This window comes from Oncorhynchus nerka, linkage group LG7 (genome assembly GCF_034236695.1).
Source record: "Oncorhynchus nerka isolate Pitt River linkage group LG7, Oner_Uvic_2.0, whole genome shotgun sequence".
NCBI classification, from domain to species: domain Eukaryota; kingdom Metazoa; phylum Chordata; class Actinopteri; order Salmoniformes; family Salmonidae; genus Oncorhynchus; species Oncorhynchus nerka.
The window spans coordinates 18044354-18070202 of NC_088402.1; the positions used below are offsets into that span (position 1 = coordinate 18044354).

Below are 25849 nucleotides of genomic sequence, written 5' to 3' on the forward strand. Positions count from 1 at the left end.
ATGTTATTGGTCACATACACATGGTTAGCAGATGTTATTGGACACATACACATGGTTAGCAGATGTTATTGGTCACATACACATGGTTAGCAGATGTTATTGGTCACATACACATGGTTAGCAGATGTTATTGGACACATACACATGGTTAGCAGATGTTATTGGTCACATACACATGGTTAGCAGATGTTATTGGTCACATACACATGGTTAGCAGATGTTATTGGACACATACACATGGTTAGCAGATGTTATTGGTCACATACACATGGTTAGCAGATGTTATTGGTCACATACACATGGTTAGCAGATGTTATTGGACACATACACATGGTTAGCAGATGTTATTGGTCACATACACATGGTTAGCAGGTGTTATTGGTCACATTCACATGGTTAGCAGATGTTATTGGTCACATACACATGGTTAGCAGATGTTATTGTGAGTGTAGTGAAATGCTTGTGCTTCTAGATTCCACAGTGCAGCAGTATCTAACAGGTAATATCTAACAATTCCACAACAAAACCAATACACACAATCTAGTAAAGGAATGGGAGGAGAATATATAAGTATAAAACATATGGATGAGCAGTGACAGAGTGGCTAAGATGGAATAGATAGTAAGGAATATATAGTGAAGGATACAGTATACATTATATATGAGATGAGTAATGTGAGATATGTAAACATTCTTAAAGAGGCATTATTAACGTGACTAGTGTTCCATTTATTAAGTGGCCTATGATATCAAGTTTGTATGTTGGCAGCTGCCTCACTGTGTTAGTGATGGCTGTTTAAGTCTGATGGCATTGAGATGGAAGCTGTTCTTCAGTCTCTCGGTCCCAGCTTTCATGCACCTGTACTGACCTCGCCTTCTGGATGGTAGCGGTGTGAGCAGGCAGTGGCTCGGGTGATTGTTGTCCTTGATGATATTTATGGCCTTCCTGTAACATCGGGTGGTGTAGGTGTCCTGGAGGGCAGGTAGTGTGCCCCCGGTGATGTGTTGTGCAGACCGCACCACCCTCTAGAGAGTCTTGCGGTTGTGGGCGGAGCAGTTGCCGTACCAGGCGGTGATACAGCCTGACAGGATGCTCTCAATTATGCATCTGTAAGATTTTTTCAGCCTCCTGCGGTTGAAGATGCACTGTTGCGCCTTCTTCACCACACTGTCTGTGTGCGTGGACCGTTTCAGTGTGTGGGTGATATGAACACCGAGGAGCTTTCTCCACTGCCGTCTCATCGATGTGCTTCCTTTGCTGTTTCCTGAAGTCCACGATCATCTCTTTTGTTTCGCTGACATTGAGTAAGAGGTTATTTTCCTGACACCACACTCCGAGGACCTTCACCTCCTCCCTGTAGGCCGTCTCGTCGTTGTTGGTAATCAAGCCTACTGCTGTTGTGTCATCTGCAAACTTGATGATTGAGTTGGATGCGTGCATGGCCACGCAGTCATGGGTGAACAGGGAGTACAGGAGGGGGCTGAGAACACACCCTTGTGGGGCCCCATTGTTGAGGATCAGCCGAGTGGAGATGTTGTTACCTACCCTCACCACCTGGGGGGCAGCCCGTCAGGAAGTCCAGTACCCAGTTGCACAGGGCGGGGTCGAGACTCAGGGTCTCAAGCTTAATGATGAGTTTGGAGGGTACTATGGTGTTGAAGGCTGAGCTGTAGTCAATGAACAGCATTCTTACATAGGTATTCCTCTTGTCCAGATGGGATAGGGCAGTGTGCAGTGTGATGGCGATTGCATCGTCTGTGGACCTATTGGCTGGTAAACAAACTGAAGTGGGTCTCTAGGGTGTCAGGTAGGGTCGAGGTGATATGATCCTTGAATAGTCTCTCAAAACACTTAATGATGACAGAAGTGAGTGCTACTGGGCAATAGTCATTTCGTTCAGTTACCTTAGCTTTCTTAGGAACAGGAACAATGGTGGCTCTCTTGAAGCATGTGGGGACAGCCAATAGGGAGAGGTTAAATATGTCTGTAAACACACCAGCCAGATGGTCTGCTCATGCTCTGAGGACGTGGCTAGGGATGTCGTCTGGGCCGGCAGCCTTGTGAGGGATAACATGCTTAAATGTCTTACTCACATCGGCTACGGAGAAGGAGAGCCCACAGTCCTTGGTAGCGGGCCGTGTTGGTGGCACTGTATTATCCTCAAAGCGCGTAAAGAAGTTGTTTAATTTGTCTAGGAGCAAGACGTCAACGTCCGCAACGGGGCTGGTTTTCTTTTTTTGTAATCCGTGATTTTCTGTAGACCCTGCCACATACGTCTCGTGTCTGAGCCGTTGAATTGTCTCTATACTGACACTTTGTTGTTTGATTGCCTTACGGAGGGAATAACTACACTGTTTGTATTCGGTCATTTCTGACCATAGATATCCACAGACACATTCATACAGTTGAACCAGGAAGTTGCTTCAGGCATGAACTTTGGAGGATCCTCTCATGGATTTATCGTGCTCAGTTTTGTAAAATAGAAATAGAAGAATCATTTACAACTGCTATGTGCTAGAGACAAGTTTAGTAACTGAATATCAACACTGAATTATCTCTTTGTGCTGAACTACTCCCCCAACCCCCCTCCACCCCCAACTCTCCCCCCCACCTCCCTCTGTCTGCTCCCCTAACTCTCCCTCCCTCCCCCACCTCCCGCTGTCTGCTCCCCCTCCCCCTAACTCTCCCTCCCTCCCCCACCTCCGCTGTCTGCTCCCCCCCCCCTAACTCTTCCTCCCCCACCTCACTCTGTCTGCTCCCCTCCCCCACCTCCCGCTGTCTGCTCCCCCTCCCCCACCTCCCGCTGTCTGCTCCCCCTCCCCCTAACTCTCCCTCCCTCCCCCACCTCTCGCTGTCTGCTCCCCTAACTCTCCCTCCCTCCCCCACCTCCCGCTGTCTGCTCCCCTCCCCCTAACTCCTCCCCTCCCCCACCTCCCGCTGTCTGCTCCCCCTCCCCCTAACTCTCCCTCCCCCACCTCCCTCTGTCTGCTCCCCCTCCCCCCACCTCCCTCTGTCTACTCCCCTCCCCCACCTCCCGCTGTCTGCTCCCCCCCCCCCTAACTCTCCCTCCCTCCCCCACCTCTCGCTGTCTGCTCCCCTAACTCTCCCTCCCTCCCCCAGTCTGCTCCCCCTCCCCCTAACTCTCCCTCCCCCACCTCCCTCTGTCTGCTACCCCTCCCCCTAACTCTCCCTCCCCCACCTCCCGCTGTCTGCTCCCCCTCTACCCCTCTACCCCCTAACTCTCCCTCTCCCACCTCCTCTGTCTGCTGTCTGCTCCCCCCTAATTCTCCCTCCCCCAGGGTGTGGGGACCTCCAGTGAGGGGGGATGTGTGGTGTCTGAGGCGGAGGCTGAGCTACAGAGAGAAGTGGAGGAGCTGAAGCTGCGTCTCCACATGGCCGCTGAGCACTACAAGGAGAAGTACAGGGAGTGTCAGCGGCTCCGTAGGCAGGTGGCCAAGATCAGCGAGGCCCAGGGGGTGAGTGTCTGTCTGTCTACAATACTGTACTACACCACATCGACACAGCGCCATCTTGTGGTATATTTGATTTTTTTTACATGTGAGTAATTTAGCAGATGCTCTTATCCAGAGCGACTTACAGTTAGTGCATTTATATTCAGATAACTAGATGGGACAACCACATATCCCAGTCATAGTATGTACATTTTCCCTCAATAAAGTCAGAGCTAGTGAGGGGAAAAGTCAAATGGGAGTGTTCATTCACAAAAGGCTTTTATTTTCTCGAGGTGGAGAGGAGGTAGTGCTGTGGGATTATTTAAGGTACTCTTTGAAGAGGTAGAGTTTCAGATGTTTTCAGAAGATGGGCAGGGATCTGCTGTACTAGTTTCAGGGGGAAGCTAGTTCCACCATTGGGGTGCCAGGACAGAGAAGAGCTTGGACTGGTCAGAGACCAAGAGACCAGAGGTGACAGAACGGAGTGCTCGGGTTGGGGTGTAGGGTTTGAGCAGAGCCTGAAGGAAGGGGGTGTCAGTTCCTCTTGCTGCTCTGTAGGTAAGCACCATAGTCTTGGATAAGAGCATCTGCTAAATGACTTAAATGTAAATGTAAATGTAGTGGATGTGAGCTTCAACTGGAAGCCAGTGGAGTGTGAGGAGGAGCGGGGTGACATGGAGGAGCGGGGTGACAAGGAGGAGCGGGGTGACATGGAGGAGCGGGGTGACAAGGAGGAGCGGGGTGACACGGAGGAGCGGGGTGACAAGGAGGAGCGGGGTGACATGGAGGAGCGGGGTGACAAGGAGGAGCGGGGTGACACGGAGGAGCGGGGTGACACGGAGGAGAGGGTGACACGGAGGAGCGGGGTGACAAGGAGGAGAGGGTGACACGGAGGAGCGGGGTGACACGGAGGAGCGGGGTGACAAGGAGGAGCGGGGTGACACGGAGGAGCGGGGTGACACGGAGGAGCGGGGTGACACGGAGGAGCGGGGTGACACGGAGGAGCGGGGTGACAAGGAGGAGCGGGGTGACACGGAGGAGCGGGGTGACATGGGAAGGTTGAACACAGAGAGTCGCAGTAGTCCAGACGGGCCTGTTTGGTGGAGACTACGGTTTTGCCGGAACTCTCCATTTTGAACACCTATGAACACAGAAGTTAATCACGCAGCTGACCAAACGGTGAGGAATAGGGTGCAGCCTAGGTGAGTCTGATATCCACAGATTGATTCAACTTGTTTCCTCATGTTTGTAGGAGGTCAAGAGAAACGCTGCCACTGAGACGACACAGGAGCCACTGACACCCAGTCCAGAGTCACCTACAGCAGGTAAACACACACACACTCACTCTCTTATCTCTTTCATACTAAATCCTCTAACGTGTATATGTTTACAGGCAATCTGTCTGCAACTGTGCTGAGAGGAGACAGTGAGAGGCCGGTAGTCCCTAACCGGCGTGACAAAAACAAGGAACACACACACACTTACGCACAGACCAACACACACACCAACACATTCTCCGGCATGGAGACCATGAGAGCTGGGGAGAAAGAGTGGAAGGGGCGGAATAGGGAAGAGATGGAAAGAGAAGTGAGTGGAGAGATGGAAGGGAAAGAAGATGGGAGTGTGGAAGAGGAGAGGAAGGAGGACAGGAGTGGAGGAGAGGAGAGGAAGGAGGACAGGAGTGGAGGAGAGGAGAGGAAGGAGGACAGGAGTGGAGGAGAGGAGAGGAAGGAGGACATGAGTGGAGGAGAGGAAGGAGGACATGAGTGGAGGAGAGGAGAGGAAGGAGGACAGGAGTGGAGGAGAGGAGAGGAAGGAGGACAGGAGTGGAGGAGAGGAGAGGAAGGAGGACAGGAGTGGAGGAGAGGAGAGGAAGGAGGACAAGAGTGGAGGAGAGGAGAGGAAGGAGGACATGAGTGGAGGAGAGGAGAGGAAGGAGGACAGGAGTGAAGGAGAGGAGAGGAAGGAGGACAAGAGTGGAGGAGAGGAGAGGAAGGAGGACAGGAGTGAAGGAGAGGAGAGGAAGGAGGACAGGAGTGAAGGAGAGGAGAGGAAGGAGGACATGATTGAAGGAGAGGAGAGGAAGGAGGACATGAGTGAAGGAGAGGAGAGCATGAAGATGGAGAGTTGGGTGGAGGTGGAGAAGGAGAGGAAGAGTGCTGAAGAGATGGATGAGAGGAGTGTGGAGGATGAGGGGAAGACTGCGGAGGAGGTAGAGAAAGAACAGACTCGTTCGGTGGAGGAAGAGCTGGCGAGGATGGAGGAGAAGTGGGCAGAGCAGTGTGCTATCAACGAGACGCTTAAGCAGAGACTGGCCAATGAGGAGGAGCGATTCAGGGTATGTCATCAACGCATACACACACACTATTCTCACACACACACACACACACACACGGTCATGCTCACATTTAAGAACAATAGTTGTACACACACAAACACACCCAGTCTCTCTGCCAGGCTGATAAGGTTGTGTCTATGTCAGCCCTGTGAGGTCATCTCAGTCTATATTGTTCCTCCTCTGGTCCCCATATTCCTCTGGACTGGCTCAGTGTGTGTCTGTGTGTGTCTGTGCACAAGCAAGTGTGTGTTTCTCATGAGTAAGTGTGTACTTCTCTCAGAATCAGTTACGCGCGTGTGTGTGTGTTTGAGTTCTGTGAGTGAGTGTATGCTCATCTGTGCAGTAAATAGTAGGCTCTTTCCTTTGATAGTGTCTCCGGATAGAGATAAATACACAGACACAGTTAGTAACCCTAATGATCTGGAGAGAGATAAATACACAGTTAGTAACCCTAATGGTCTGGAGAGAGATAAATACACAGACACAGTTAGTAACCCTAATGGTCCGGAGAGAGATAAATACACAGTTAGTAACCCTAATGGTCTGGAGAGAGATAAATACACAGTTAGTAACCCTAATGGTCTGGAGAGAGATAAATACACAGTTAGTAACCCTAATGGTCTGGAGAGAGATAAATACACAGTTAGTAACCCTAATGGTCTGGAGAGAGATAAATACACAGTTAGTAACCCTAATGGTCCGGAGAGAGATAAATACACAGACACAGTTAGTAACCCTAATGGTTTAGATAGAGATAAATACACAGTTAGTAACCCTAATGGTCTGGAGAGAGATAAATACACAGACACAGTTAGTAACCCTAATGGTCCGGAGAGAGATAAATACACAGTTAGTAACCCTAATGGTCTGGAGAGAGATACATACACAGTTAGTAACCCTAATGGTCTGGAGAGAGATAAATACACAGACACAGTTAGTAACCCTAATGGTCTGGAGAGAGATAAATACACAGTTAGTAACCCTAATGGTCTGGAGAGAAATACACAGACACAGTTAGTAACCCTAATGGTCTGGAGAGAGATAAATACACAGTTAGTAACCCTAATGGTCTGGAGAGAGATAAATACACAGACACAGTTAGTAACCCTAATGGTCTGGATAGAGATAAATACACAGACACAGTTAGTAACCCTAATGGTCTGGAGAGAGATAAATACACAGTTAGTAACCCTAATGGTCTGGAGAGAGATAAATACACAGACACAGTTAGTAACCCTAATGGTCTGGAGAGAGATAAATACACAGTTAGTAACCCTAATGGTCTGGAGAGAGAGAAATACACAGACACAGTTAGTAACCCTAATGGTCTGGAGAGAGATAAATACACAGTTAGTAACCCTAATGGTCCGGAGAGAGAAAAATACACAGTTAGTAACCCTAATGGTCTGGAGAGAGATAAATACACAGACACAGTTAGTAACCCTAATGGTATGGAGAGAGATAAATACACAGTTAGTAACCCTAATGGTCCGGAGAGAGATAAATACACAGTTAGTAACCCTAATGGTCCGGAGAGAGATAAATACACAGTTAGTAACCCTAATGGTCTGGAGAGAGATAAATACACAGTTAATAACCCTAATGGTCCAGAGAGAGATAAATACACAGTTAATAACCCTAGTGCACAGGATAGAGATAAATACACAGACACAGTTAGTAACCCTAATGGTCCGGAGAGAGATAAATACACAGTTAGTAACCCTAATGGTCTGGAGAGAGAAATACACAGTTAGTAACCCTAATGGTCTGGAGAGAGATAAATACACAGACACAGTTAGTAGCCCTAATGGTCTGGAGAGAGATAAATACACAGTTAGTAACCCTAATGGTCTGGAGAGAGATAAATACACAGTTAGTAACCCTAATGGTCTGGAGAGAGATAAATACACAGTTAGTAACCATAATGGTCTGGAGAGAGATAAATACACAGACACAGTTAGTAACCCTAATGGTCTGGAGAGAGAAATACACAGTTAGTAACCCTAATGGTCTGGAGAGAGATAAATACACAGTTAGTAACCCTAATGGTCTGGAGAGAGATAAATACACAGACACAGTTAGTAACCCCAATGGTCTGGAGAGAGATAAATACACAGTTAGTAACCCTAATGGTCTGGAGAGAGATAAATACACAGACACAGTTAGTAACCCTAATGGTCTGGAGAGAGATAAATACACAGTTAGTAACCCTAATGGTCTGGAGAGAGATAAATACACAGACACAGTTAGTAACCCTAATGGTATGGAGAGATATAAATACACAGTTAGTAACCCTAATGGTCTGGAGAGAGAGAAATACACAGACACAGTTAGTAACCCTAATGGTATGGAGAGAGATAAATACACAGTTAGTAACCCTAATGGTCCGGAGAGAGATAAATACACAGTTAGTAACCCTAATGGTCTGGAGAGAGATAAATACACAGATAGTAACCCTAATGGTCTGGAGAGAGAGAAATACACAGACACAGTTAGTAACCCTAATGGTATGGAGAGAGATAAATACACAGTTAGTAACCCTAATGGTCCGGAGAGAGATAAATACACAGTTAGTAACCTTAATGGTCTGGAGAGAGATAAATACACAGTTAGTAACCCTAATGGTCTGGAGAGAGATAAATACACAGACACAGTTAGTAACCCTAATGGTATGGAGAGAGATAAATACACAGTTAGTAACCCTAATGGTCCGGAGAGAGATAAATACACAGTTAGTAACCCTAATGGTCTGGAGAGCGATAAATACACAGTTAATAACCCTAATGGTCCAGAGAGAGATAAATACACAGTTAGTAACCCTAATGGTCTGGAGAGAGATAAATACACAGTTAGTAACCCTAATGGTCTGGAGAGAGATAAATACACAGTTAATAACCCTAATGCACAGGATAGAGATAAATACACAGACACAGTTAGTAACCCTAATGGTCCGGAGAGAGATAAATACACAGTTAGTAACCCTAATGGTCTGGAGAGAGATAAATACACAGACACAGTTAGTAACCCTAATGACCCGGAGAGAGATAAATACACAGTTAATAACCCTAATGGTCAAGAGAGAGATAAATACACAGTTAATAACCCTAATGCACAGGATAGAGATAAATACACAGACACAGTTAGTAACCCTAATGGTCCGGAGAGAGATAAATACACAGTTAGTAACCCTAATGGCCTGGAGAGAGAAATACACAGTTAGTAACCCTAATGGTCTGGAGAGAGATAAATACACAGACACAGTTAGTAGCCCTAATGGTCTGGAGAGAGATAAATACACAGTTAGTAACCCTAATGGTCCGGAGAGAGATAAATACACAGTTAATAACCCTAATGGTCTGGAGAGAGATAAATACACAGACACAGTTAGTAACCCTAATGGTCTGGAGAGAGATAAATACACAGTTAGTAACCCTAATGGTCTGGAGAGAGATAAATACACAGTTAGTAACCCTAATGGTCTGGAGAGAGATAAATACACAGTTAGTAACCCTAATGGTCTGGAGAGAGATAAATACACAGACACAGTTAGTAACCCTAATGGTCTGGAGAGAGATAAATACACAGTTAGTAACCCTAATGGTCTGGAGAGAGATAAATACACAGTTAGGAACCCTAATGGTCTGGAGAGGATAAATACACAGACACAGTTAGTAACCCTAATGGTCTTTGTTATATACCCTTTGTTGGCAATGACCGAGATCAAACGTTTTCTGTAAGTCTTCACAAGGTTTTCACACACTGTTGCTGGTATTTTGGCCCATTCCTCCATGCAGATCTCCTCTAGAGCAGTGATGTTTTTGCTCTGACATGCACTGTCAACTGTTGGACCTAACATAGACAGGTGTGTGCCTTTCCAAATCATGTCCAAACAATTGAATTTATCACAGGTGGACTCCAATCAAGTTGTAGAAACATCTCAAGGATGATCAATGGAAACAGGATTTTTAAAAGTTTTATTTAACTTTTTTTAAACTAATCAAGTCAAGTTAAGAACAAATTCTTATTTACAATGACGGCCTACACCGGCCAAACCTGGACGATGCTGGACCAATTGTGCGCCGCCCTATGGGACTCTCAATCACGGCCGGATGTGATACAGCCTGGATTCGAACCAGGGACTGTAGTGTGATGCAGTGCCTCTTGCACTGAGATGCAGTGCCTCTTGCACTGAGATGCAGTGCCTCTTGCACTGAGATGCAGTGCCTTAGACCGCTGCGCCACTCGGGATGCACCTGAGCTCAATTTTGAGTCTCAGAGGAAAGGGTCTGAATACAAAACTTTTCTAAAAACCTGTTTTTCTTTGTCATTATGGGGTATTGTGTGGAGATTGATGAGGTAGTATAAGGCTGTAACTTAACAATGTGCACACAGTGCCTTCAGAAAGTATTCACACCCCTTGGCTTTCTCCCCAAAAATGTGTGTTAGACGGAATTTAAAATGGATGAAATTTAGATTTTGTGTCACTGGCCTACACACAATATCCCATAATTTACAAATTCATTAAAAATGGAAAGCTTAAATGTCTTGATGCAATAAGTATTCAACCCCTTTGTTATGGCAACCCTAAATAAGTTCAGGAGTAAACATGTGCTTAACAAGTCACATAGTAAGTAGCATGGACTACCTTATCCTTACCCTACAAATACAATTATCTAGAAGGTCCCTCGGTCGAGCAGTGAATTTCAAACACAGATTCAACCACAAAGACCAGGGAGGTTTTCTAATGCCTTGCAAAGAAGGGCACCGAAACTGTTATTAATTACACTTTGGATGATGTATCAATACACTCAGTTACTAGAAAGATACGGGTGTCCTTCCTAACAGTTGACCGGAGAGGAAGGAAACCGCTCAGGGATTTCACCATGAGGCCAATGGTGACTTTAAAACAGTTAGTTTAATGGCTGACCTATAAGACAGATGAAAAACAGGAAGCCACTACAGAATACAAATGTTCCAAAACATGCATCCTGTTTGCAATAAGGCATTAAAGCATAATCCTAGAAGATAAGACGCTGGGAGATAAATTCACCTTTCAGCTGGACAATAACCTAAAACACAAGGCCAAATATACAACTGGAGTTGCTTACCAAGATGACATTGAATGTTCCTGAGGGGCCTAGTTACAGTTTTGACTTAAATTGTCTTGAACATCTTGTGACGACCCTCCCACTCTGTCTGCCATATTCTGTCTTTGTTCTTGTTTCCTTATTAGGATGCCGGTGGGCGGAGTTGAGAGGGTCGTCAGCTACATGGGAAACACCTGGGCCAGGTGTCTCCCAGGATAAATAGACCTCTTCCACATTCATGGAGGAGACTCTCTCCATGCAGACACCTTTTGTAGATTGTGTTGTGGTTCTTGGTGGCCGTTTGTTTGTTTGCTTTGGCACCTTTCAACACCCTGCATTATCACATTCATGCATGCAAAACACTCACTTACACTACTGATTACTGATTACACACACCATTGTATATTTTCCTTAGTTGCTTTAGTTAATAAATATATGTTTTGCTACTCCTTATCTCCACGTTGTCTCCCTTTGTTACGGGCTTTGAGCCGGTTCGTGACAATCTGTGGCAAGACTTGAAAATGGCCGTTTAGAAATGATCAACAACCAACTTGACAGAGCTTGAAGGTTTAAAAAAAAAATTATGTGCAAATATTGTACAATCCCGGTGTGGAAAGCTCTTAGAGACTTTCCCAGAAAGACTCACAGCTGTAATCACTGTCACAGGTGATTCTAACATGTATTGACTCAGGGGGTTGAATACTTAATGAAGATATATGTGTTTTATATTCCATACATTTTACAAAACCTTTGAATTTTTCTTCGACTTTTACATTAGACTATTCTGTGTAGTTTATTGACAAAAAAAAAGACATCAATTTTAATCCCACTTTGTAACACAACAAAATGTCAAACAAAGTCAAGGGGTGTGAGTACTTTCTGAGAGAGAGATATATATATATATATATATATCTACACACGTGTTTGATTTACATTCACCCCAGTGCACTAGAATAGGTTATGTCTGGGATGCTATATACATGATGACTTATTAAAGGCTACATCTGTAACTTCTCTTTCCCTTGTGGCCAAATGCGCACAATGTTTTGTCTAGTGTTTTGTCTAATGTTTCCTCTGTGTAGATCCAGATGGTAGAGAGGGCCTTGCAGGTGACAGAGCTGAAGGAGAGTCTGGCTCAGGCCCTCAGAGAGAAGAATCAACTCAAGGAGGTACTATTAACATTCACCACTTATAACAGTTTTTATTAAGGGCTTTCATAGAGCTACTACTGAAGCCTGCAAGAGTTTATATTATATTTATAATTATATATTATATATTTTTTTACATTTAACCTTTATTTAACTTGGCAAGTCAGTTAAGAACAAATTATTATTTACAATGACGGCCTACCGGGGAACAACTGCCTTGTTCAGGGGCAGAACGACCGATTTTTACCTTGTGAGTTAGGGGAATTGATCCAGCAGCCTTTCAGTTACTGGCCCAACGCTCTAACCACTAGGCTACTTGCCACCCCATAATAAGCCTACCAAAAGCACTGCATTTACCAACCTACTACTATTTATATAGCTTCCTCCCCCATTTCTAGATTCCAACTAATGATACAGTACTGCCATGATACGCTAACCATTAAATGGTGCAAATGCCATCCTCTGTGTTTGTTTCACCCCGTGGTCAGCGTCGTTTAAATGTTAACTTCATTAGTGCAGGGCTATCTAGTTTATCAAGAGGGGGGAAGAAGAAAGAGGGGAGAGGAGAAAGAAAATCGGTCTTTTCGCAAAATTGTCTGAACGGTTTGCCACAAACTATTTTGACCCCTCTATGGAAAGTTGAGACTCGCGATGGCATGCTCCCTTTTGCTCTACGGCCCCCACAAGTGTATTGGGACTCGTCTGAAGTCGATACAGCCGATCTGCCATCTTCTGTCTGTATCGTTCAAACAGTTTGGGCTACACAATAATATGACCCCTCTGTGAAAGGTGAGACTCTCACGAACACGTACATATTTTGCTCTAGGGTGCCCACGGGTCTCACAGGACTCCTCTGAAGGTCTCCCGGTACCAGTTGAAAAAATGAATGGAAGTACAGAACCAGTCAGGTTTGGACACACCTACTCATTCCAGGGTTTTTCATCATTTGTACAATTTTCTACATTGTAGAATAATAGTGATGACATCAAAACTATGAAATAACACATATGGAATCATGTAGTAACCAAACAAGTGTTAAACAAATCAAAATATATTTAATATTTGATATTCTTCAAAGTAACCACCCTTTTCCTTGATGACTTTGCACACTTGGCATTCTCTCAACCAGCTTCACCTGGAATGCTTTTCCAACAGTCTTGAAGGAGTTCCCACATATGATGAGCACTTGTTGGCTGCTTTTCCTTCACTCTGCGGTCCAACTCATCCCAAAACCTTGGATGAGTAGGTGTGTCCAAACTGTTGACTAGTACTGTATATATGGAGAATGTTTAGTGCCAAGAATAAGGGGTTAAATACAGTAAAAATATTTCATGTTTCTCTCAGATATAGGATAGACACTTCAGAATAAACGTCCTTTTGATTATTATTTTTTTTTTGGGGGGCTAGCTGTTGTTCCATGTAGTGAATCTGTTATTCAAAGCGTTTGTATGGGCTAATAGCAAAGGCCAAATTCGTATATATTTTGTTGATACTTAAAGGGGTATTAAAATATAAAATCAAATAGCAAAATGATCCTTGGTATGAGTTATGCCCTTCTTTAAAACAATTCCATAAAGCTTAGGGCTTAGACTGTAATGGGTTAAAGCTGGAATCGTTAGTTGCTACATCCATCCTGGACTTAATTTATGATATATACTCATTGATTTTTGAAGAATATAACTTCTAAATGCCTCATGAGTTTAGTTCAACTGTTGAACCCCATTAAGACCCAACATAAGGCTTGTTTTACTCCAATGTTTGTTAACAATGTAAATGTAAACAAACACTGTATAGCCTGAAAACATTATTAAAACTATAATTTCGATATGGATGGTCAGTCCTTGCATCCATAGCTCTGTCTATGAATTTGAGTGGTAACATTTCTCCAGGCTTTTTACCAAAACATATTTTCCAATAATTAGTTTTGTTTTAAGTTGTCTTCACTGGCCATATTCTCCCCATGCCAGGAGCTGCAGCAGTGTCCGGGCCGACAGAGGGAGCAGGAGGCTGATGGTCAGGTGTCAGAGGTCAAACAGCCTGTGTTGCTACGCTACCCACTCCTCTACCCCCAGGACCCCTCCCCACCCCCCCTGGTACCCCAGAGACCTGCAGAGCTGCAGTACGGGAACCCCTACTCCACCGACAACACTCGAGGTAAAACCCACACCCAGCTACACTACATGTAAAAAGTATGTGGACAAATGAGTGGATTTGGATATTTCAGCCACACCCATTGCTGACAGGTGTATAAAATCGAGCACACCGCCATGCAATCTCCATAGACAAACATTGGCAGTAGAATGGCCCATACTGAAGAGCTCAGTGACTTTCAATGTGGCGCCGTCATAGGATGCCACCTTTCCAACAAGTCAGTTTGTCAAATTTCTGCCCTGCTAGAGCAGCCCCGGTCAACTGTAAGTGTTATTGTGAAGTGGAGATCTAAGAGAAACAACGGCTCAGCTGGTAAGTGGTAGGCCACACAGGCTCACAGAACAGGGCCGCCAAGTGATGAAGCATGTGGCGCGTAAAAAACGCCTGTCCTCGGTTGCAACACTCACTCCCGAGTTCCAAACTGCCTCTGGAAGCAACGTCAGCACAAGAGCTGTTCGTCGGGAGCTTCATGAAATGGGTTTCTATGGCCGAGCAGCCGCACACAAGCCCTGGTAGTTAACCTCTACAGCATGCAACATTATGGACGATTCTGTGACGATTCTGTGCTTCCAACTTTGTGGCAGGCCCTTTCCTGTTTCAGCATGACAATACCCCGTGCACAAAACGAGGTCCATACAGAGATCGGTGTGGAAGAACTTGACTGGCCTGCACAGAGCCCTGACCTCACTTTTTCCCCATCGAACACCTTTGAATGAATTGGAACGCCGACTGCGAGCCAGGCGTAATCGCCCAACATCAGTACCTGACCAATGTTCTTGTGGCTGAATGGAAGAAATAAGCAAAACATCTAGTGGAAAGCCTTCAGAAGAGTGTCTTACCAACTCCATATTAATGCCCATGATATTTGAATGAAATGTTGGGTGTCAACATACTTTTGGCACTCATTCTCCCCCCTGTGTCTGATCTCTCAGTACAAGTCAGTTAAGAACAAATTCTTATTTTCAATGACAGCCTAGGAACCCTATTCAGGGGCAGAATGACAGATTTGTACCTTGTCAGCTCGGGGATTTGAACTTGCAACCTTTCGGTTACTAGTCCAACGCTCTAACCACTAGGCTACCCTGCCACCCCATTTCAGCCCAGTCTCTCTTGGTCTCTCTCTCCTCCATTTCAGCCCCGTCTGTCTCTCTTGGAGAGATGGAGACCATCTTCTGCACACACACTCACACAATTCCCGTTTCCTGTGTTGTGTTTTGTCCAGACGGGGCAGACGGCGCCCTGTCCCCAGAGCAGATGCTCCGCCCCCCTCCTGAGGCCCCTGGTGCATGTGCCCCTCCGGCCACCTCCCCGACCCCGTGTGCAGACTGGGAGAGAGATGTGGTCTGCATCCAGCCCTCCTCCTCACGAAGCATGAGCCCCCCTGACGGACTGGAACACTCCCCCGAGGAGCCACGCAATGTGAGTTCACACACATCCTCACCTCAAACATTAGGGAGGGAAACGCAAAACTGAGTTAGATCAATGTATAGGGCTGACTTGTTCTGTTCCCTTATTGGGAGGACATCACACATCCTGTTGCTCTATTAAACTGAGGAGAGAGCCGTCAGTGAGGTGTGTGTGTGTCTCTATACTGTAGGTCGGTGATGGGGAGCAGCCTGCCTGCAATCATCAGACCAGCAGCGGACTTACCGCCAACAGGGGCAGCTTCTGTTTCGACCCCAGGTAACACACACACGACCCTCCACAAAATACTATCCCTGCTAACCCGACACTCATTCTCACCCCCCTCTCACCCTCTACACCCCCCTGCTCCCTCTCCACCCCCCTCTCACTCCCTCCCCCTCTCTCCTCCCTCTCCTGCTCCTTCTCTCTTCCCCCCTCTGCTCCTTCTCTCTGCCCCCCTCTCCCCCTTCTCTCTCTCTCCCCCCCCCCTGCTCCGTCTCTCCCCCCTCTGCTCCGTCTCTCCCCCTGCTCCTTCTCTCTCCCCCGTTTCTATGGTCTTTCTCCCTCCACTCAGTGGTGAAGTCCACAAGCGCTGTCCGTTGTGCGAGGTGATCTTCCCGCCCCACTTTGAGCAGCACGTGGAGAGCCACTGGAAGGTGTGTCCCGTGTGCTCTGAGCAGTTCCCCCTCCACTGCCATCAGCAGCTCTTCCAGAAGCACATGCTCACACACTTTGACGGCCATGTGCTAAACTTCGCCAACATGGAGTAGCAGGGCAGATGGGGGAGTGTGTGTGAAAGGGAAGGTTTGGATTAAGGGAGGTAAAGAAGAATAAAGGAACCTTTACTCAAATGGGGGTCGAGATGATTTCATTCAAGAAGGGAGATTCCAAATCAAGATGAGAGAAATCATTGGGGGTAAATTGAAATGGAATTAACTCCAGCCTTGGCCTCACACACTTCCACGAGAACATGCTACATTTAAAAACATCAAGGAGTGTGTGTATGACTTTCTACAAGGGGGAGTTTGTCAGTTTAGGGAAATTACAACAACAACAAAATGTTTTGCGTGAGGTTTCGTCCCATGTTGATGATATCATCACTGGATGTGTTTAGTATCTGTAGGATTCATCTGCGTTAATCAGCCAGTCAATAGTACCTACTTTACAAGACTAAATTTTCAGTTTCTACTCCCAGTGACTCTGTAGCCACATGTAGAAACAGGTGACATCCAGGGATGTGAGGGAGAGTAGGAGCACGTTGCCCCTAGACACTAATGGTCAGTTTTCCCCTCTAATGGTTAAGGTTAGGATTTGGTTTACCTGAACCTAGATCTGTGGAAACTTCTGCTGTGGAGAGGGAGGGGGGGGGGTTAGGATCTTGGGAGGAGATATGTGGTCTTGAAGCACCTCCAGCCCAATGTAATGTAAAGTATGAGTCAAACTCTTTGTCAGCAAAAGACATCAGACGGTTAAAAAATAATTAGTACTATTGTTTGAATTTGACTGCACTAAAAATACTTTATTATTCTGAATGTATATATGTGTGTATAACTGGGTGGTTCAAGCCCTGAATGCTGATTGGCTGACAGCTGTGCTATATTAGACCGTATAACAAAACATCTATTTTTACTGCTCTAATTGCGTTGATAACCAGTTTATAATAGCAATAAGGCACCTCAGGGGATTGTGATGTATGACCAATATACCACGGCTAAGGGCTGTGTCCAGGCACTCCACGTTGCGTATAAATAACTGCCCTTAGTCGTGGTATATTGGCCATGTACCACACCCCCTCGGGCCTTATTGCTGAAATAAAAATATATATATGAGAAGTAGAACTATTTCAATTGCTGTTGTGACAATGTACTCCCACGTGTTTTAGTCATGACAGATTGATGTTTTACTTCCTGGTCTCCATTCATTGGATAGGCTGACATTCCGCTTCGGTTGATTGGAGGGAAGGTAACTGGAAATATGAACGCTATAGAAAACTACTGTACTCTTGGCTATGGACTCTTTCACCGTGTTAAGATTCTAACGATTGCCATCTTTACCTCCTTTGTTTGGGTCAAAGTAAGTTTCTTGTGCGCGTGTCTCTGATTCCTGTCATCTACTGTCAGTCTGAGATTTTACTGTTCTTTCAATGTGACCACAGTGCTGTACTTTTGGCTTCAAAAGTTGCACACGTGTGTCTGTCATGTCCAAATGCGGCCCTTTGAAAGTGTGTGTGTGTAGGTTTGTATGTGAGCATTAAAAATAAAGTACGCTTGTCAAATGGATACAATTGTCAATTTGTCTTTCCATCTTCTGGGTCAAAACCCCCCCAACCCCATTCAGACAGTTCTGGCTAATGTTCTCTTTATTTGTAATGTAATAGTGTTCACATTTATGAAGCAGCAGCTTATGTAGAAACAGTTTGATATAGTACACACGTCTCCTTCCTCACACCCTCTGTTGCCTCCGTACAAATAGGAAACATTGTTCTCCACTTAACATATGAAAATATCATTTAAACGCACTTGACACACATTACAATACATTCACTGTACACAATATATCGGAAAAGTCCCCCTCACACACGCTTGTACTGTACTCCTCACATCCCCCAGGTGTAATACTGTCAGGCTCCCTTTTAAACTGTAACCATAGTGACCTGCATCTCTGCAGGGAGAGGACAGGTGTATAAGTGTTTGACAGATCCCGAACTGGTGAACTCTGGTCTCTGTCCCCTCGCCAAAATGCGCTGGGGCCAAGGCTTCCAAGTACGGAAAACCTGTCAGACTCGCATTCTGTACAGCCACAATCAAAAACAATGCTACCTTCCTCTTTCTCGTATGCTGGGCCTGTATTCACATAGTGTCTCAGTAGGAGTGGTGTTCTAGGATCAGGTCCCCGCTCGTATTCATTATGGTTTCAAAGGCTTCTGTTATTAGCGAGGCACTTACTCTGAGACGCTTTGTGAATACAGGTGCACTTTGCCACACCCATGTCAAGGGTTGTTATGGCAACAGTCAAGCGTGTGTGTTGGGGTACCATCAGACTCAGACCATTATCACAGTACAGAACAGGTTAGAAATGTTTTTGGGCCTGGCACGGGGTAACATTTTGCCAACGGGCACCACTTTTTGACACTACACCACTCTGCTGTACTCTGAAGGAATGGTATCACAAATAGGCCAGAACATGCTTACCTTGACACAATTTGACAGTACATCAGACTGCTTCTGTAAAGCAGAAGGCTATGGGCAAGGTCCTGGTTATGACACTATCCCAAATGGCATTCCATAGGTAGTGCACTTTATGGAATAGGGTGTCATTTAAAACACAGGACTCATCTAAAATGTCACTATTCCCCGTATACAAAAATAGGGTGTCATTTGAGACAGCCGTATATTATAACACTATGGAGGACTGTAACAGAAGGCGGAATAATAACACAAGAAGCTGAAAAGCTCAGATACTGCAGAAAGACTTGGCTAAGAAGCAACACACTCACACAGACTGTACTGGAATGCTGTAGTCTACAACGCAAGGCAATCAAAATTTGTAGGTGTAATCTCTGGAGATACACCCTAAGACAAACACATGCACAAAAACAAAACATACCATCGACACACACACACACACACACACACACTGGAGGCGCAATGAGACCCGTGTTCTCTTGACACGCTTGCGCACCTCTTTGATGAAACCGTATGACAGTCTCTCTCCCCCTCCCCCCTCAGGCACATGGTCATGTAAATGTTTGGCAGTAGAGAGCTGTTGGCAATGATCATGGAAAAGTAACCAGAAACAATACTTGGCAACTGGAATAGAATAGAGCATGATGCCTCAACTGGTCTGCTCACACTACAGTCTGGAATAACCTAGAATACAGGATGAGGCCTCAACTGGTCTGCTCACATTACAGTCTGGAATAACCTAGAATACAGGATGATGCCTCATCTGGTCTGCTCACACTACGGTCTGGAATAACCTAGAATACAGGATGATGCCTCATCTGGTCTGCTCACACTACAGTCTGGAATAACCTAGAATACAGGATGATGCCTCATCTGGTCTGCTTACACTATAGTCTGGAATAACCTAGAATACAGGATGATGCCTCAACTGGTCTGCTTACACTATAGTCTGGAATAACCTAGAATACAGGATGATGCCTCAACTGGTCTGCTCACACTACAGTCTGGAATAACCTTCTAGAATACAGGATGCACAATCCATTCTGAAATCATAGAACCGTTCTAGAACAGAGGGAATGAAGAAATGCAATAGTTTCCTTGTTTCTCTATTTGGGCTGAACACTAACATGAAATATGTGCATTAAAATCAATCAGAACTGTGAAAAATATATTTAGGGACGCAGATCTGAAGTTAGGATTCAAGCCGTAGTCTCTTTGTTTTTGCTGCTGGGGATATCTAGACCGGAGGTCACCTAGCTGTTTAAAGTTTGACCTGTGACAACAGAACAGGTTGTCTCGGGGTTGAGGAATGGAAGAAAAAAAACTTATTGATGAAATATCAAAAGAAAATAATATCTGGAAAATATATCGAAAAAGAATATAAGAAAATAAAGCTTGAAAGTAAAGTGGAACTACTTAGTATATGCTGATGAATACTTATATTTGTATATATATACACACATCTATTGTTTATATATCTATATATAGACTGTATAATCCAACTCAACATCCACACCTTCCTCCTCTCTTCTTCTTCTTCTGTTTTGTTTTTTCGTTCTTTTTCTTTTCTTTGTTTTCATTTTGTTAGCACCGTATGTCAATACAAAAAGTCACGGAAATAGTTGGGATAGCAGAAGAATGTGCAAATGTACAAACAACAAAAAAAGCCTATAAAGATGCATATTATTAAAATAAGAGAGAGTAACATGTGAAAACCAAAGAACATAATACAAGACATAAACAAGTTAAAGCATGCACTAGATCCTTTAGTGTGTGGGAGGAAGGGATAGGGGTTTAGGTTGTCACCCCTAAGGTTGGGCCAAAAGGGATAGGGGTTCAGGTTGTCACCCCTAAGGTTGGGCTAAAGGGATAGGGGTTCAGGTTGTCACCCCTAAGGTTGGGCTAGAAGGGATAGGGGTTTAGGTTGTCACCCCTAAGGTTGGGTTAGAAGGGATAGGGGTTTGGGTTGTCACCCCTAAGGTTGGGCTAGAAGGGATAGGGGTTTAGGTTGTCGCCCCTAAGGTTGGGCTAGAAGGGATAGGGGTTTAGGTTGTCACCCCTAAGGTTGGGCTAGAAGGGATAGGGGTTTGGGTTGTCACCCTTAAGGTTACATGCTGACCAGACCGCATGTGCGTCATCGCATGTCGATTTTGTCCCCCCACACCAGACGCTAATCAGGACACGCAGGTTGAAATATCAAAACAAACCATGGACCAACTATATTAATTTGGGGACAGGTCGAAAAGTATTCAACATTTTTGCCAATAGCTAGCTAGCTTACTGTTAACTAATTTGTCCTGGGATATAAACATTGGGTTGTTATTTTACCTGAAATGCACAAGGTCCTCTCCTCTGACAATTAATCCATAGATAAAAGGCTAAACCGAGTTAGTTTCTAGTAATCTCTCCTCCTTCAGACTTCTTTTTCTGATTTTATATGGCGCTTGGCAACCAACTTTAAGGCGCATTACCACAACAGACTGGACTGGAGTGTGGACCTCAGTTCATCTTTCAATCACCCACGTGAGCATATGCTCCTAAAAACCAATGAGATGGGAGAGGCGGGACTTGCAGTGTGTTAAGCATCACAAATAGAACAGACACCAGCAGTGTGGGTGTAATGACTGAATAACATGGATCTGTACATTTATTTTGCAACGTGGGCGGTGTGGTCAGCATATTAAGGTTGGGCCAGAAGGAATAGGGGTTTGGGTTGTCACCCCTAAGGTTGGGCCAGAAGGGATAGGGGTTTGGGTTGTCACCCCTAAGGTTGGGCCAGAAGGGATAGGGGTTTGGGTTGTCATCCCTAAGGTTGGGCCAGAAGGCATAGGGATATGTTTTGGTTGGTTGGTCAAGGTGGGGTGGATATTGACATTGAAAAAGTGTGGGGTGGTTGGGGTTGGGAGTGCTGGTGAGGAATAGGGAAATGTTTTTTGTTTTTTTCTAGCCCTGCATCTTGCGGATGATGTCGGCGGAGACAGGCGGGTGGAAGTTGATGGTGTGGTGTCTCAGGCCCTGGGACGTCTTGTAGCTCTTCCCACAGCGGCACTTGAAGGGCTTCCGCACACGGATCTGTGTCCGGTGGCCGTTCTTGGCATGGTATTTAATACCGTTCACATTCTGAATGAGGGAGAGAGACAGATTAGCAGGCCTGGTGTGGTCTAGCGGTCTAAGTGGCTGCCTCCAGAATACAGGTACCTGTGCGAGCGTGGGTTCACATCCGACCGACTGCTATTCTAGCATCCCCTATCCTCCTTCCTTTCCTGTCAGTCCTTTACTGTCAGTCCTTTACTGTCCTACCTAATAAAGAATCAAATACAAAAGGAGTGGGACTGCCCCACTCCTAGAAAAATAATAATTCCCCTTACATTATCTTAGTGAAAATCCCTAAAAGCAACATCCAGGAACAACACTGCCATTGCTAGTGGAAACTAGCAAACTCCCCCTCACATCCTGAGGTTGGACTAGTAACCGGAAGGTTGCGAGTTCAAACCCCCTAGCTGACAAGGTACAAATCTGTCGTTCTGCCCCTGAACAGGCAGTTAACCCACTGTTCCCAGGCCGTCATTGAAAATAAGAATGTGTTCTTAACTGACTTGCCTGGTTAAATAAAGGTAAAATAAAAATAAATAAAAAATACACAGATCATAGGCTACACTGAACTGATATATAGAGGACTAGTGTGTAGCAGAATAACAGAGCTAGGGACTGTTCTATAAACTGGGGCTGTGTGTGAACTGCACCTTGTATCTCTTCTTGCAGCCAGGCACAGGGCAGGCGAATGGTTTCTCCTCTCCTCCGTTCATACACATGGAGCTGAGGATAGACTCGGAGCTGATGGCACTCTCTGTGGTCCAGGACTCATCACTGTCTGACTCCTCATAGTCCACCTCCTCATCATCATACTCACTGCCTGGAGGGGGACACACACACACACACACACATCAGTTTGCGTGTCATGGGGACATGACTATACTGTCTCAAGTAGAAGGGCATGGAGCATAGAACAGAGGAGGGTTTAGTGTGTGTGTGTCTCAAGAGAACCCAGCGGGAGGGGGTTGGCTCCCTGAAACAGATCATTAAATGGGAGGTATCCTCATTGCTCTGATTTAGTAAATGCACCACTTTTTCCACTCACACACACACTCACACAGGAAATGCTCCACCTCAGCAGGAGGAAATGGATGGCACCCTGGCACATGTTAAAAGGATTTCAACAAGGGTGTGTGCACGCGTGGTTGTGGGTAAACGCAAATATTTGGGCAGGAATTGGACCATCTGCTTTAGGGCTCTAAAACACACACACCCGTGTGAACAGTGTGACAGCTGGTGTGTAATTACCTGTGTAGACTGGGACCACTGCACACTGCAAGAACACTGGTTCTCTACTGAACACACTAGAACACTCACAATAGGAATGTTCTATTTCGCTTAAGGGGGACCCATGAAAGACTGCAGGGTCTCTATGTCATTTGGTCTAGAATGGTGTCCACTCTAGGACCGGGGAAATGGGGAGCTCCATAAAGGGTTTCTTCACGGAGGCCGACATCTTTGTCGGTGACAGCCCAAGCGGTCTGCGTGATGAGATGATCATAGACAGGGCTTTGCCATTAGCACGTGACATCTCAGTGTTTAAGAGGGAGAGGAGTCTGGACACCAGAGTCATTTCAGCCATCAGCTCAGGGTCCCCATCAGTGGACAGGCCAGTATCAGACCGTGCAGGTATGCCAGATGAGGTCCCGGAGGACAGCGGGGAGACCTACCAATGATCTCGTCTGGGAGGACCATGGCCGCAATAATGGGGTCCATGACTGGGTACTGGCCCAGTCCCAACTCCTCGGGAGAAGCCATGATGGTCCGTGAAGGCTTTCACTGGCTTGAGACATGGGACCTTGAGTTCACCTTAGCCCAAGATTGACGTAGTTCATTGGAGAACTTGGAGCACTGAGGAATGTACACTCTGGCCAGGTTGCTGTTAAGATCTGGATTAATATCCAGAGCTTTCAGAACTCTTTAGAGGAACTCCTGCATATCAGCTGATGAACAGGGACTTCACTCTCAGCCCTCTCTGAGCCATGGTTGGCTGACCCAGAACCAGCCTCAGAGGTCTCTTCGTCTAGGTCATTACCAGCAAAGACGGGGATCGCGTCAGGATCCTGTCTTAAGTCTTCAACGGAGCCTGTCAGGCTGAGAGAGCAGAGCTGCAAAGACAGAGAGGCTGACTGGGCCGCCTCAGCCAGAGTTGGCAGAATCCGCAGCCTGAATGGCAGGCTCTAAGCCCAGGCACATAATACAGTTGGAATGGGCATCAATCGAAGCCAAGCCAGCATTGCATTTATCGCAGTAGTATGGCGTGGATGATATTCTCCCCGTCTAGACAGAAGCAGAAATACAGATATGTCTTGTAGACGAGATAATCTGTATAACACCACATTCTACTTATATCAGAATATATTGGAGAAATTCCACTCACAATCCCCCAAAGGTATGGATGTGAGGAGCCCAACTCAACTGACAGTGTCAGACTAGGTGTGAGGAGAGGCCATGAGAACAGACTGGCTAACTCTGGCGAGATTAGTGAGGCGCACATCCTCTGAATCTCACTCTGGCAACAGCTGCAGCTCGAGCCAGTAAGATAGTATGCGAAGTTTGGACGTCAAGGTGTGACTCGATATTTAGCTAGAGTGTCTCCCCTAGCCTGGGAAGGCGCGGTACCCAGACTCAAACTCCAGAGAGAAGAGGCCATCCAGCTGAAGCTAACAAGCAACAGATAACGCAATTAGCTGGGAGGCTAACCGGCAGACAAGACAACGAAGCCTCGTGCCGTGAACAGGTTGGCCCAACCCGTTCACCCTACTTCGTAGCAAGGTGTCACCCTGTAATAAAACAATGATGACAAAACACTGCAGAGCACTCCTGGGAGTATCCTCAACACACAACGACAGCTACATCCACTACTCACTCACCTGCGTAGCCGAGGGAAGAAAAGAGGACGTGATGCTACGCTGGGTGTTTATAGGGTGTGGGGGGGGAAACGCATCACACACGGCATGGAATTACTCTGATATTAATATCTCGGCTCATCCTGCCGCCAGGCGAAAGGATGTCCATTGAGTGAATAGCATAGTCCCTGGTTCATTGAACCCTGGTTACGTAAGTAACCTTGGTTTCATTGACCTTCAGTCTAGAACACGAGGCAGATGCTTTTATCCAAAGTGACTTACAGTAGTGTGTGGAACCCAGCAGTAAGCAAAACCACAATCCTGCATTTGCAATCGCCACATTCTACCCAGTGAGCCACACAGGACTACAAGAGGCAAAAGGCAACACATCCAAAATCTCCACTTTCGCTTACCTGTGGGCGTGCTGCTACGGAAGGAGGAGGAGGGTGTGATGGGAGGAGTCACGGGGGGGGTCAGGTTGCCATTGCTGTGCCGTGGAGGTGTGGCCACGCTGTTCCGAGACACGCCACCTGTGATTGACAGGGAAAGTTTGGGTGTGGCCTTCTTCTTCAGGGTCTCCTGCTCCCGACGTGCCGCGTCCGTCATAAACCTGGACACAAACATTACAGGTTACACACACACACTATTGAAACAATAAGTATTTTTTATCTCCCTATTCTGGCTCTTTCTTTTCTCTCACCACTCCTCCACCCACACTGGGGCTGCGCCACTCCTCCACCCACACTGGGGCTGCGCCACTCCTCCACCCACACTGGGGCTGAGCCACTCCTCCACCCACACTGGGGCTGCGCCACTCCTCCACCCACACTGGGGCTGCGCCACTCCTCCACCCACACTGGGGCTGCGCCACTCCTCCACCCACACTGGGGCTGCGCCACTCCTCCACCCACACTGGGGCTGCGCCACTCCTCCACCCACACTGGGGCTGCGCCACTCCTCCACCCACACTGGGGCTGCGCCACTCCTCCACCCACACTGGGGCTGCGCCACTCCTCCACCCACACTGGGGCTGCGCCACTCCTCCACCCACACTGGGGCTGCGCCCTCCTCCACCCACACTGGGGCTGCGCCACTCCTCCACCCACACTGGGGCTGCGCCACTCCTCCACCCACACTGGCTG

The 25849-nt window shown here is 46.3% G+C and overlaps 2 protein-coding genes across 2 annotated transcripts in view; one reads left to right on the plus strand and one right to left on the minus strand.

Annotated features, from left to right (window-relative positions):
- The window catches only part of LOC115131245 (tax1-binding protein 1 homolog A-like), a 47385-nt gene extending 29527 nt beyond the window's left edge, over window positions 1-17858 (plus strand). Inside the window, exons 9-17 of the mRNA XM_065020270.1 lie at window positions 3300-3476; window positions 4705-4777; window positions 4846-5133; window positions 5558-5790; window positions 11960-12046; window positions 13993-14179; window positions 15399-15595; window positions 15774-15859; window positions 16155-17858. Coding sequence (XP_064876342.1) covers window positions 3300-3476; window positions 4705-4777; window positions 4846-5133; window positions 5558-5790; window positions 11960-12046; window positions 13993-14179; window positions 15399-15595; window positions 15774-15859; window positions 16155-16350 — 1524 coding nt within the window. The 3' untranslated portion in view covers window positions 16351-17858. The remainder of the gene's footprint in view (window positions 1-3299; window positions 3477-4704; window positions 4778-4845; window positions 5134-5557; window positions 5791-11959; window positions 12047-13992; window positions 14180-15398; window positions 15596-15773; window positions 15860-16154) is intronic.
- Window positions 17859-17921: 63 nt separating this feature from the next.
- The window catches only part of LOC115131280 (juxtaposed with another zinc finger protein 1), a 42069-nt gene continuing 34141 nt past the window's right edge, over window positions 17922-25849 (minus strand). Inside the window, exons 3-5 of the mRNA XM_029662861.2 lie at window positions 25121-25317; window positions 22509-22678; window positions 17922-21885 (exon numbers count right to left, since the gene is read on the minus strand). Of these exons, the coding sequence (XP_029518721.1) occupies window positions 21709-21885; window positions 22509-22678; window positions 25121-25317 (544 nt within the window). The 3' untranslated portion in view covers window positions 17922-21708. The remainder of the gene's footprint in view (window positions 21886-22508; window positions 22679-25120; window positions 25318-25849) is intronic.